This window comes from Malania oleifera, chromosome 5 (genome assembly GCF_029873635.1).
Source record: "Malania oleifera isolate guangnan ecotype guangnan chromosome 5, ASM2987363v1, whole genome shotgun sequence".
NCBI lineage: Eukaryota > Viridiplantae > Streptophyta > Magnoliopsida > Santalales > Ximeniaceae > Malania > Malania oleifera.
The window spans coordinates 107,479,948-107,494,877 of record NC_080421.1 but is presented as its reverse complement, the minus strand read 5'-3'; the positions used below and the strand labels follow the sequence as shown (position 1 = coordinate 107,494,877).

At 29.1% G+C, this 14,930-nt stretch overlaps 1 protein-coding gene across 1 annotated transcript; it reads left to right on the top strand.

Annotated features, from left to right (window-relative positions):
- Positions 1–591: 591 nt before the first annotated feature.
- On the top strand, positions 592–1,361 carry LOC131156771 (calvin cycle protein CP12-1, chloroplastic). The gene has a single exon (XM_058110707.1). The coding sequence runs from the start codon at positions 783–785 to the stop codon at positions 1,173–1,175; it is 393 nt and encodes a 130-aa protein (XP_057966690.1). The 5' UTR covers positions 592–782; the 3' UTR covers positions 1,176–1,361.
- Positions 1,362–14,930: the final 13,569 nt, after the last annotated feature.

Genomic DNA, 14,930 nt, shown 5'->3' with positions numbered 1-14,930 from the left:
TAAAATAAATTTACAAACTAAAAAAAATTTAAAGTCAGAACTAGGGATGACATAATTGGGTTAAAACTAAATTAACCGAGTAAATTCGGTCAGTTCGGTTAGGTTAAAAATTTATTCAATTCGATTTGATTTTCATTTTTGTTGAATTTCATTTTTTTGATTTTTGATTTGGTTTTTGGGTTCGATTATTTCGGTTATCCAAATTAATCAAATAATATAAATTAATAATAAATAATTATATATATAATATGTTAAAATATTTTTTATATATACTAAAATTTTATTTCTTTTTATATATTATATATATTAAAATTATATATTATTTATATTTTATATATATTAAAAATCTTTATATATATTTTAAAATATTAAATTGATTAAAATCGGTTAACCGAAATTCGGTTTGATGAGTTTTGAATTCGGTTAATTATAAAATTTTGATCAATTCGATTAAGGAGATTTTTAAACTAAAATTTTTTGATTAATTAATCAAACTCACCTCACCCTCACCCCTATTCAGAATAAAAAATAAAGGCTTCTTTCTTCAACAAAAACCACTCTCAAGAAGAAAATGTGAAAAATATCTGGCATCAAGGGATGGGATTTTTTTTAATAAAAATATCAAAATAAGCCTAACGTGGCAGCCTCCCATTGGTTGTCACCTGATAAGAAGTGTGCGTTCCCAAAGCATTTCCAGCTCCAGTTATATTGCACCCTCTTCCAAACCAAAACCCACACTCCAAAAAATAATAAGAATAAAAGATAACAGAAAGAAGAAAGAAATGGCATCATCAATATCCGGCATGAGCCTCTCCGCCCCTCCCAGGGTCTTGGCCAGGGCACCAGACGCTCCGAAGGTCCGGCCCGTCTGGTCCCCGCAGCTGAACCGCCCGTGGAAGATGTCTAAGGGGTTCGGGTCGGGCGCGTTGCGACTCCGCCCTGCGGCCGCCGCGCCGGATAAAATATCGGAGAAGGTGGAGAAGAGCATAAAGAACGCGGAGGAGACGTGCTCGGACGATCCAGCGAGCGGAGAGTGCGTGGCGGCGTGGGACGAGGTGGAGGAGCTAAGCGCCGCCGCGAGCCATGCCCGGGACCGGAAGAAGGAGTTCGACCCGTTGGAGGAGTACTGCAAGGACAACCCGGAGACGAAGGAGTGCCGGACCTACGAGGACTGATTACGGGCGTAGGTTTAGCTTCTTAATTGAATTTCTTATGTTTTATTTATGCTTTGTTTATGTGAGATTAGACCTGTCATATGATGAAAGCTAGTCATGCTTTATATATATATATATATATATATATATATATATATATATATATATATATATATATTACCGTAAGGTTAATTTGGTCATTACACAGAACTAGCTCTTTTTGTTACTCTATTAATAATTTTATCTACCTCTGAAAAAATAATTTTTTATTATTAAAAATAAAAGATGTGGATGCATGTTATTATTCATATTTGGGCACATTTATCAGCTCCCTCGAACATTTTAACGATGTATTTAGAAAAATAATTACAAATATTTTTATTTAAAGTTCGATGGAACTCATTTAATACTCAAAATTAACAATTCGCAAGTTTGACTCGACTCGTCACATGGGGATGTTTGTTAAAATTAAGTGTATAATATGGAATTCGAATCTAATTTATTAAATCAATTCAATTTTGGTGTTGGTTTTTTTTTTTACACTTATTTTTCATAAGGATAAAATTCAAAAAGAGACCTTCGGATTTTCCTCTTATTGAAGATTCAGCTATACATATTTTGAGAAAACTCAAAGTAGTCACCAGATTATCTAATGACTTATCGACTCACTTACTTTTAGTAAATCGATTTAGACATAACATAATCTCTTCATATCTCCTTCAAATTTAACAAGAAAAAAATAGTTATAATAAACTAAATATAATTAGTTATATAAAAAATTATGTCGATGAGATAAAACAAATGATGATGTAAAACTCCTTATGAGTTCATAATAAGGAATTGGATGAGGAATTAATATTTCCATATTTGATGATAAGAGTATCTATTCATTTTTTGGTACATCTTGATAAGGAATATGTAATGTAAAGACCTGAACCCGATTGGATTCTTATATATAAATTTTTTAGTGATTGCAAAAAAATATAAATTATTTTTATTACCAGAACACTAATTAGTTTTATTATAAATATATGTCTCAACTATTAAAATACAAATTTCTAAAATTTTAAAATATATAAACATATTATAAATTATATTATGCTAATTTTTTTATTCTACTATACTCTTTTTATTTCCGCCCATGCACTTACTATGCAAAATTTCTGGTACACTCTTCAAAATGATGTGGCCAAAATGAGTTTTTCATAATATTTTAATTTAGTAAAAAAATATTTAATATTATAACTGCAAAATTGTTTTAAAAATAAATATAAATTTAAAAATTTTTATATAAAACATTTACTATCATCTATAACAGTAAAATTTATAATTATATATTATAACTGTTAAATTGAACTTTTTAAATTTTAATACTATAATATAATATTCAATCATGTATATATACTTTTCATTATTAAATCATTATTTAGGCACAAAAATGTCTACGTTCACATAAACATATACTTTTTCTTCAATTAATCAATAGTTCTGTATACGTAATTAAATATGTATATACACTTACTATAAAAAAAAAAAAATCATCTTTAAGCCTATTAATCGTAAGTCATGTTTATCCCCATGACTAGATTGTGCGGTCTGAAAATTAAACTTAACTGGCTGGTCGGTCAAACTGAATCAACATACATCATCATTAAATGAGATTTTAATTATAAATTCTAATTCGACCAAGGTGTGCACTCAAGAGAAATTCACTACCATATAAAATCTCTCTGGAAACAACGTAAGTGCATTCTGATCTGTTTAAATTTTAAGATTCAGTATCGAACATTCGTAATTTTTTGCATCATCTGTGTCATAAGGGATTTTGAAAACATCTTATTATAAAATTAATTTATAAAATTACAATAATATTATGAAAATCTCATTTTTATTCATATTTTCGTGAAATACGTAACGTAAAAATCAATGCATGTCACTTTTACTCATATTTTCATGAAATATGTAATGTAAAAATAAACTCATGCCACAATTTTTGTGTTAAGAATATTTTTTTGAATAAAAATTATTATTGTAAAATACCCAAGGGTTTAGAACATTTCTTGACTTAAAAATAAATGCAAGTATATTAAAGATACAACTGATATAATTAAATATGTGTAAAAATAAATTCGGGAGAGTTTTATGAAAATAACTAACATAATCAAAATTTACTTACAAATAAATTTGAGTATAAATTTTAATTAAAAATCTAACATAATCGAATTTACTTACAAATAAATTCGAGTATGAATTTTAATAAAAGTCTAACATAATCAAGTTTACTTACAAATAAATTCGGGTATGAATTTTAATAAAAGTTTAACTTAATCAAATTTACTTACAAATAAATTCGGATATGAATTTTAATAAAAATTTAACATAATCAAATTTACTTACCTCTTACTTGTACTACGATCACAACGAATATCTTTTAAAAAATGAGATCGAAAAGAGTGGGTGAGTGATAATTTTAATTATAACAAAAATTCTCCCTTCACCACTAATTCTTTCAGTCACTAATTTTTTGTGAAAAATGAATGTTGGGAGCTTCCTATTTATAGGAAAATTTTGGAAAAGAAAATTAAATTTATAAAAGTGTGCGGAGAGGAATGAAATTATAATTTTTAAAAATTAAGGAATGGATATGGATGAGTTAAGTATGAGATGAGGATGGAGGTCATGTGGGAGAAATGAGAATGATTGCCAACACTCCCATTTAATTAATTAATTAATTAATTTTTATTTTTTTAAAATCATTATTATTATTATCATTATTATTATTATTATTTTTAAGTTATGTTTTAGTTTTTTTTTTTAAAGATTTATGATCAAAATTTGAAAACTCATATGGGCCCCACATGGTCTTGTGGGCCCCACACAACTTCGAGACCTAAGTGGGTCCTACGTAACTCCGATAGTTCTTACACGATTTTATAAACCCTACATAACTTCAGGATTCATGTGAACCTCACATGACTTCGGGACCCATGTGGACCCCACACAGTCTTGTGGGCCTCACATAAGATACCTATGTTATTATTATTATTTTACCATATATTTTTACAAATAATGTCTGTCAAAACACTATTTTATGTATATATACTTATTTACGTGTACAAACAGTATATATCCTGTTTATCTTATGAAATTTCATTTTGATCAGGCCAACTTCCAAGGAACGACTGAGCCGCAAAGGTTTTTGAGCACTCGCTAAAATAAGATTTTTCTTAGGCATCAAACATGGAATTAAGGATCCTACAGAAAAGCACTTCTGTATTGATATTAACTTAAATATCATTTTTATTATTTTATTATTATTATTATGCTTTAATAGTGTATATATTTTTGGGTCATCACATTCTTCCCTCCTTATAAAAATTCATTTTCGAAATTTGTTAATTTAAAATGAGTACTGTATAATTGGTTGCTCTATTTGAAAGAGTAAATTGATAAACAATTTGGTTAAATCTTAAAATAGATTGAGGGTCAATTTAGCAAAATATTTTATTTTAGGAACTGAAGTGTGAATCGTCGATCTAATAGGAATTGAAATGGAAAAGAAATTTAAAAGATGTGGAAAAGGATAATTATATATATATATATATATATATTTATACATGTCCTATAAATTAAAAATATATATATAACAAAATTAAATAAAATCTGGCCTTTAGAGCCTTAACTCAACGTCAACATTTATCGAAGTGCTAGCGGTGTCACTGCTAACTGCTTGGGTTCTTTTTTGGCGGAGTTGACCTCTTGTAATGTCGTTGGCTTGGGTCGAAAAAAGGGAGAGAACGCCCACTTGTTCGGCAAGGGAGGAAGGGCTGCCCTCTTCCCCTTGTGGCCTTTGGTGGGGATGCTCATAATAAGTCATCGGTGGTCTATACATGAGTTTCAATGCGTTTTGGATCTTTTGGTAATGGTGGAGTAGGTCAGCATTATCACAAACCCTTAGTGTGGTGACTTGGATGTTGCCATTGTAAGGGTTATGGTTCATTGGTGTGATATTAGTTGTAAGTTTCATAAACGGAATATTGTCGATAGGGATGAGGGTACAAGTGGTTGGAAAAATGGTAGGGGCACTGCTCGGGGCAGTAGTGGCGAAGGAGGTATGATGGAAAATTGGTGGGGTAGTAGTTAAAATAGTGGCTTCTTCAACTGATCCCTGCTTACGCCTATGGTTCTAAAGCGTACATTTTTTGGCTCGATTGGACCATACCATCGGAGTCGTGCTACAAGCAAGATAGCCCACTCCCCAGAAGGGAGTTCCCATTGACTGCTGCAGAATGCCTCCTCTAAATCTTCAACTGTGCCTTATTAGATTTCCATCTTTGGATTGGCGATCTAGTGATGGTTTCAGTAACTTGGGGAGTTGGGTGATTTGACATTATTTTCAAGTAATGAGACAACCAAGAGAAAAGTTGGGAAGAACTAATCTCTATAAACTGAAATATGGTTGTTCAAGATGGTAGAAAGTTGTGATGCTTAGAGTTCGAGGAATGCAGACCCTTTTTATAGGGGAATGGTCGCGTGTTGTGGAAATCGAGAGAGAGCAATGTGTGTCGCGAGAATCGAGAGAGAGTGACTCGTGTCACGGATATTGACTTACTTCTAAAAATGAGTAGCACTAGGGTTATCCTAAGTATAGGAGTTACGTCGTGTAATAATTAGCCCAAATAGGCTAGATCGTCTCCATGAGGGATGCAAATTAGTTTTAAACTAGCACAAAAAAAAAAAAAAAATTTATTGAACATGGTTTAGATTCAAAATCTTTGAGTTTTTGAGATTTTCTAATGAAATTAAATGACGCAAAACCTAAAATATGAATCTAACACACATAAACCAATCAACAACTCACTAATTAAACACTCAAATAGTAAACCAAAAGCAAGAACCTCTCTAATCAGATTTAAATAAAGACAAACTAAACCTAAACCTCAACTATAATGTAAGAGTAATAAGCCGACTCAACACAAAAATAACTTAAGTAAAATAAATTGATCCACAATATCTAAAAATAAACTGAACTTAACAATAGCTCAACTAAATAAATATACTAATCTTAACAATAAATAAACACAAACAAAGTCTTAAAAAAATTACTAAACTTAAACTAATAAAGAATTCCAACAAGATGACCAAGATGACATTAAAGAAAGTTAATAAGCAAAAAAGTTTCAACAGGGTATTTAAAATGACATTAAAGTTAAATAATATAAACAGTAAGGTATTTAAACTGAAATTAAAGCAAAAAAGTACAAGTAAATAGTAACAAGGGAAAGAGAGAGAATGAGAGAGAGATGAGAGAGAGCCGTAGATTGGAGGAGTGAGCTTCAGCAGCAACAACTACTACTTGGTTCCCCAAGAGAGAAAACTCCCACTGTGCGGCGCTCTTCCCAAAGCACATCTCCTCAAAAGCTACCTAGAACCCTAGCTCCTTCCTTTTCTACTTTTTTTTTCCTCCCTTACCCTTTAGGTTTCCAGTGCCTCCTTAGTTGAAAGAAGCCCCTACCAGTGTCACTTGCATGGCCGGGTCACATCATGACCCGACCCACTTCATTTTTTTTCTTTTCTTGTTTCTTCTCTTTTCCTTTTTCTTTGTTCCACCGCGCACAAGCCCTATTTTGACCATATTAAAGTCCGTATCTTTCAAAACTCAAAACATGAAAGTTGTAGAGCTCTTTCTCAACTTTCCCCAGAATTTTGAATCATCTAAATCGGAGCTCAAACGAGAAAGTTACTCCCAGAATACGAAGTAATTCCGAAACAGTCCACAAAACAGCGTGTGGTAAATTCACGTCCGATTTTGACCTTGATGCAGTTAGTATTTCTCAAAATGCAAAACATGAAAATTGTAGACCGTTTTCTTATCTTTTTACAACATCTTGAATCATTAAAATTGAAGGTCGGATGAGAGAGTTACGCACAGATTACGAAGTACTATCGGTTTTTAACTTCTAATAATAGTCTTGCGATAAAAAATACCAAAAAATAATAATTTACTCAATAAAATCCAAATATTATAAACATGACACAATGTTAATTTATTGAGATTAATAAGGCATTTAATTAAAAATATAATTCCTAATGCATGAATTAAAACACTTAATTATGCAATTTAAGTGCGTAATCAGATATCGAATGACACGTTTTGTAAAAATCGAGGGAGAGCGACGTGTGTCGCGAGAATCAAGAGAGAGCGACGCTTGTCACCGATATCAAGTGACGCATTTTGTAAAAATTAAGAGAGAACGATATGTGTCGCAAAAATCGAAAGAGAGTGACGCGTGCTGCAGAAATCGAGCGAGCGACGTGTATTGTAAAATTTGCAAACTCAAGGTTCTGTTTATGTTTCTATATCTTTATTAATACTTTAACTATAATTAATTTCATACTCAAGTTACCACTTGGGTGGGTGGACTAGTAGTAAAGAACCGACCGTGCATCCATGTGATCGCGGGTTCGAGTTCCCACTATACCTAAGTGGTCTCATATCTTGATCTTACTTTGGGGGTAAGTGAGTTATAGTCGATGATTTCCATCCAAGAGACTTTTTTTTTTTTTTTACTGTGAGAGTATCCATTATATATATATATATATATATATATTTATTTATTTATTTATTTATTTATTTATATTCTAATATTATTATTATTACATTAGGTCAAATATATGTTGGGTATGTTTGACTGATCGATAATTTAACATTGGTTAGTTATTTGAAAAAGATTAGTTAATTTTTATATTACTTTCATTAATGAATTTTTTTAATATATAAAGTTTTATTTTTATTTTTATAATATAGTAAAATTTAAGTTGTATTAACTTTTATAAATTTATACAAAATAAAAATTAAAGATTCGATCAAAATTCGTACTCCTAAATCAAACTTAGATACTTGATGGTAATTAAATATGTAATGTATATATATATATATATATATATATATATATTTAACTTGCACATGTTAAGAGATTTTTTTTTGAATTTAAATAAAATATAGTAACATTTAAATTGTATTTAGTCCCTTATAAACTAATACAAAATTAAAATTAAAGATTTTGTTAAAATATATATTTCTAAATTAAACTTGAATGTTTTTATAAGAACTGAATATACAATGTAAAAATACATATTCATATCCAATTTGCACATGCAAATAAATTTTGGGTAAATCCAGATTTTAGAATAAACCGTTTATTCATATCTATTTGTATGTGTAATACCTCAAAACTTAGTACGAACTAATGTGTTACTTCTTATATTTTTAGTAAAACAATAACAACGAAAATAAATAAATCTTGAATATTATTATATTATTATATTTATATATGTGAAAAATTTTTATTATTAATGCATAGATCTAATAATTAATTATGAGTCATAAATATGGGTACGTGTTTTTATAAATATAAATAACATATTTAACTGAATTAACGTGTCTTCATTAATACTATCATTTTTCTTAGAGAATATAAGATTGTTACCTGTCCTTGGGAGCCTTTGCGTTAATCTCATTTCCTCAAATGTAGCTATCTTTAGGATTCATTGTTAAATAATGAACAAATGTTATTTTAAAATCATAAATCTTTTATTAACGTAGAACAAGCCAAAATAAATATTCTAAACTACCCAATCCTACCAAAATCATATTTTATGCTTAAGTTCTGATAAAATCTATATGCTAGAGTATATAAAACTTATATCCTATTATCTGATACCAATTGTAAGGACCCAAACTTGAGTAAATTCTTATGTATAAATTTTTCAGTGGATGCAAATAAATATAAATTATTTTTATTATCAGGGCACTAATTAGTTTTATTACAAATATATGTTTCAACTATTAAAATGCAAATTTTTAAAATTTTAAAATATACAAACATATTTTAAATTGTATTATGCTAATTTTTTTTATTCTATTATATTCTTTCTATTCCCGCCAATGCACTTGTTATGTCAGATTTTTGAGACACTCTTCAGAATGATCTGAAACGTAAAATAATGATTGAGGTGAGATGACGCTCAGTAAGTATATACGATTATTATTAGTGTGTGATCAAAATTAGTTTTCATAATATTTAATTTCATAAAATAATATTTAATTCTATAACTTCAAAACTGTTTTAATAAATAAATATAAATTTTAAAATTTCTATATAAAACTTTTATTATCATCTATAACAGTAAAATTTTATAATCATATATTATAATTGTTAAACTAGACTTTTTAACTTTTAAAATTATAACTATAACGCTCAATCATGTATATATACTTTTCATTATTAAATCATTATTTAGGTACAAAAATGTCCCTATTCACATAAATATATACTTTTTCTTCAATTCATTAATAGTTCTCTATACGTAATTAAATATGTATATATATGTACTGTATAAAAAAAAATCACCCTAAAGTTTGTTAATCGTAAGTCATGTTTACCCCAATGATTGGATTGTGTGGTCCGAAAATTGAACTTAGTTGCCTCGCAGATCAAATTAAATCAACGTATATCATCATGAAGTGAGATTTTCTCTATTAAACTCTGATCCGACCTAGGTGTGCACTCAGGAGAAATCCACTACCATATAAAACCACTCTTTAAAAAGCATGGGTGCACTGTAATCTGTTTAAATTTTAAATTGTGGTACTGAATATTTGTAATTTTCTGTATCGTCTGTACCATAAGGGGTTTTGAAACCATTTTATTATAAAATTTATAAAATTACAGTAATATCATGAAAATCTTTTTTTTTTTCTTATTTTAGTGAAATACATAACGTAAAAATCAACTCATGTCATTTTTACTCATATTTTCATGAAATATGTAATATAAAAATAAATTCATGCCACATAATTTTCGTGTTAAAAATAATTTTTGAATAAAAATTAATACTGTAAAATACCCGAGGGTTTATAATATTTCTTAACTAAAAAATAAATACAAGAATATTTAAGATACAATTGGTATGATTAAATATGCATAAAAATAAATTCAAAATTTTTTTATGAAAATAAATAACATAATTAAAATTTACTTACAGATAAATTTGGTTATAAATTTTAAATAAAAATCTAACATAATTGAATTTACTTACAAATAAAATCGGGGATGAATTTTAATAAAAGTCTAACATAATCATATTTATTTACAAATAAGTTTAATTATGAATCTTACTAAAAGTTTAACATAATCAAATTTACTTACAAATAAGTTTGGGCATGAATTTTAATAAAAGTCTAACATAATCAAATTACTTATCTCTTACTTAACCTTGTGCTATGATTATAACGAATATCTTTTAAAAAATGAGATCGAAAAGAGTGGATGAGTGAGAATTTTAATTATATCAAAAATTCATCCTCCACCACTAATTCTTTTACTAACTAATCATTCTCTTCATTTGTAAATTTTTTGTAAAAAATAAATGTTGAGAGTTTCTTATTTATATGAAAATTTTGGGAAAGAAAATTAAATTTATAAAAGTGTGGGGAGAGGAGTAAAATTATAATTTTTTAAAATTAAAGAATGGACATGGATGAATTAGGTATGTGATGGGTATGAAGGTCATGTGGGAGAAATGGAAGTGCTTGCCGACACTCCTATTTAATTAATTTTTAATTAACTACTTAATCAATTAATTAATCTTTTATTTTTTTAAAATCATTATTATTATTATCATTGTTATTATTTTTAAGTTATGTTTTAGTTTTTTTTTTTGAAAAAGATTTAAGTTCGAATTTTGAAAACTCATGTGGGCCTTACACAATTTCGAGACTCAAGTAAATCCTACGTAACTCCAATATTTCTCACACGATTTCATGATCCCCACATGAGTCAACTTCGAGACTCATGTGAGCCCCACATAGGATACCTATATTATTATTATTATTATTTTACCATATATTTCTATAAATTATGTCTGTCAAAATAATATTTTATGTATATATATACTTATTTACGTGTACAAAGAGTATTTATCCTGTTTATCTAATAAAATTCCATTTTGAACATGCCGACCTCCGAGGAGCGATTTAGCCGCAATGGTCTCTGAGCACTCGCTAAGATAAAGTCTTTCTTAACCATTAAACATGAAATCAAAAATCCTACAGAAAAATACTTCTGTATTGATATTAATTTAATGACAATTATTATTATTATTATTATTATTATTATTATACCTGAATCATATATATATTTTTGGGTTATCACATTCTCTCCTCCTTATAAAAATTTCATTCTCGAAATTTGTTAATTTAAAATAAGTATTGTATAATTGGTTGCATTATTTGATCTGTAAATGGATGAATGATTTAACTAACTCTTAGAACTGATTGAGAGTCAATTTGGCGAAATATTTTATTTTAGGAATTGAAGTGTGAATTGTCGATCTAATAGGGGTTGAAGTTGAAAAAAAATTCAAAATATGTGGAAAAAAATAATTATATATATATTTATACATGTCCTATAAATAAAAAAAAATATAAAACAAATTAAATGAAATCTGACCTTTAGAGCCTTAGCTCAACGTCAACATCTTTCGAAGTGCTAGCAGTGTCACTGCTAACTGCCTGGGTTCTTTCTTGGCAGAGTTGATCTCCTGTAATGTCGCTGGCTTGGATTGAAAAAAGGAAGAGAACGCCTATTTGTTTGGTAATGGAGGAAGAGCTGCCCTTTTCCCCTTGTGGCCTTTGGTGGGGATGCTCATAACGAGCCATCGGTGGCCCGTGCATGAGTCTCAATGCGTTTTGGATCTCTTGACAATGGTGGAGTAAGCCAGCATTATCACAAACCCTTAGTGTGGTGACTGCAACGCTGCCATTGTAAGGGTTATGGTTCATTGGTGTGACATTAGTTGTAAGTTTCATAGACGGAATATTGTCGATAGGGATGAGGGTATAAGTGGTTGGGAAAATGGCAAGGGCACTGCTTGGGGCTGTAGTGGCGGAGGAGGTATGATGGATAATTGGTGGGGCAGTAATTAAAATAGTAGCTTCTTCAACTGATCCCCGCTTATGCCTATGGTTCACAAACTAAAAGTTTACATTTCTCGGCTCGAGTTGACCATACTGTCAGATTCGTGCTGCAAGTAAGATAACTTGCTCCACAGAAGGGAGTTCCCTTTGATTGCTGCGGAAGACCTTCTCTAAAATCTCCAGCTGTGCCTTACTGGGTTTCCATCTTTGGATTGACGATCTAGTGCTGCTCTCAGTAACTTGGGGAGTTGGGTGATTTGACAACATTTTCGAGTAATGAGACAACCAAGAGAAAAGTTGGGAAGAACTAATCTCTACAAACTGAAATGTGGTTGTTCAAGATGGTAGAAAACTATGATGCTTAGAGTTCGAGGAAGGCAGATCATTTTTATAGGGGATGGCCGCGTGTTACGGAAATCGAGAGAGAGCGACACGTGTTATGGATATCGAGCGACACGTTTTGTAAAAATCGAGGGAGAGCGACATGTGCCGCGTGAATCGAGAGAGAGCGACGTGTGTCACCAATATCGAACGATGCGTTTTGCAAAAATCGAGGGAGAACAATATGTGTTGCGAAAATCGAGAGAGAGTGAAGCGTGCTACAGAAATTGAGCGAGCGACGTGTATTGTAAAATTTGCGGACTTAAGGTTCTATTCATGTTTCTGCATCTTTATTAATACTTCAACTATAATTAATTTCATACTCAAGTCACGACTTGGGTGGATGGCCTAGTAGTAAGGAACCGATCGTACATCCATGTGATCGTAGATTTGAGTTCCCACTATGCCCAAGTGGTCTCATGCCCTGACCTTGCTTCGGGGGTAAGTGAGCTATAGCCGATGATTTCCACCTATGAGGATATATATATATATATATTTTACTGCGAGAGTACCCCTTATATATATATATATTCCAATATTATTATTATTATTATTATTATTATTATTATTATTATTATTAGACCAAATATATGTTGGGTATGTTTGACCAATCAATGATTTGGCATTGGTTAGTTAATTGAAGAAGATTAATTAATTTTTATATTACTTTCATTAATGAAATTTTTTTTTTACTATATAAAGCTTTTTTTTTTTTTTTTATAATTTTATAATATAGTAAAATTTAAGTTGTATTAATTTTTATAAATTTATACAAAATAAAAATTAAAGATTCAGTCAAAATTTGTACTCCTAAATCAAACTTGGATACTTGATGGAAATTTAATATGTAGTGTATATATATATTCATAATTAACTTGCACATGTTAAGAGATTTTTTTTTTTGGAATTTAAATATAATATAGTAACATTTTAATTGTATTTAATTACTTATAAACTAATACAAAATTAAAATTAAATATTTCGTCAAAATATATATTCCTAAATTAAACTTAAATGTTTCGATAAAAACTGAATATACAATGTTAAAATACATATTCATATCCAACTTACACATGCAAAGAAATTTTGGGTAAATTCAGATTTCAGAATAAACCGTTTATTCTTATCTATTTGAATGTGTAGTACCTCCAAACCTAATAGGGTTTAATGTGTTACTTCTTATATTTTTAGTGAAAATAATAATAGCGAAAATAAATAAATCTTGGATATTATTATGTTATTATATTTATATATATGAAAATTTTAATTATTAATGCATATGATCTAAAATTAATTTTGAGTAATTAATATGGGTACGTGTTTTTACAAACATAAATAACATATTTAACTTAATTAACGTGTCTTCAATAATACTACCATTTTTCTTAGAGAATATAAGATTGTTACTTATCATTGGGAGCCTTCGCGTTTATCTCATTTTCTCAAATATTACTATCTTTAGGATCTATTATTAAATAATGATCAAATTTTATTTTAAAATCATAAATCTATTATTAACGTAGAACAGACTAAAATAAATATTCTAAACTATCAAATCCTACCAAAATCATGTTTTATGCCTAAACTCTGGTAAAATCTATATACTAGAGTATGCAGAACTTATATCCTATTCTCTGATACAATTGTAAGGACCCAAACCCGAGTGAGTTTCTACATATAAATTTTTCAGCGGATGCAAATAAATCTAAATTATTTTTATTACTAGAGTACTAATTAGCTTTATTACAAATATATGTTTCAACTATTAAAATGTAAATTTCTAAAATTTTAAAATATACAAATATATTCTAAATTGTATTATGCTAATTTTTTTTTTATTCTACTCCACTCTTTCTATTCCCGCTCATGCACTTGTTATGGTAGATTTCTGTTACACTCTTCAAAATGATCTGAAATGTAAAATAATGAATGGGGTGATACGACGCTTAGTAAGTAAATAAGATTATTATTAGTGTGGGGCCAAAATGAGATTTCATAATATTTTAATTTCGTAAAATAATATTTAATACTATTGTTGACTCTATGAGTCCAATCCGATATTGATAATGACAAATCACTCTGTATTTGATCTGTGCATTGAGTTTGTGAACAGGAACTATATTAAGCATGCATGGAAAGATAACGAGTCATGGAAGCCATAAAGTAAATCTAACACATCTTGCCAAGATCTATGGAGCTCAAAGAGTACGAGAATCAAGATGCAAGCGGCAAAGTTTAAGAACATCTTGGGAATGGGTATTTAGAACTCATGTACTTACATTTTTATATGATTTAATTTGAGGCTCAACATAACTTAAAATGATTTTAGGATTCATGCATTTCATGTATATCATTAGGGAACTTTCATGGATTTAGAAATATTTTTAAAACCTTGGAAAGTATCCTTATAAAAG

Coding starts and splice junctions, on each gene's coding strand:
- LOC131156771 (XM_058110707.1), top strand. CDS start 783: ATGGCATCATCAATATCCGGCATGAGCCTCTCCGCCCCTCCCAGGGTC.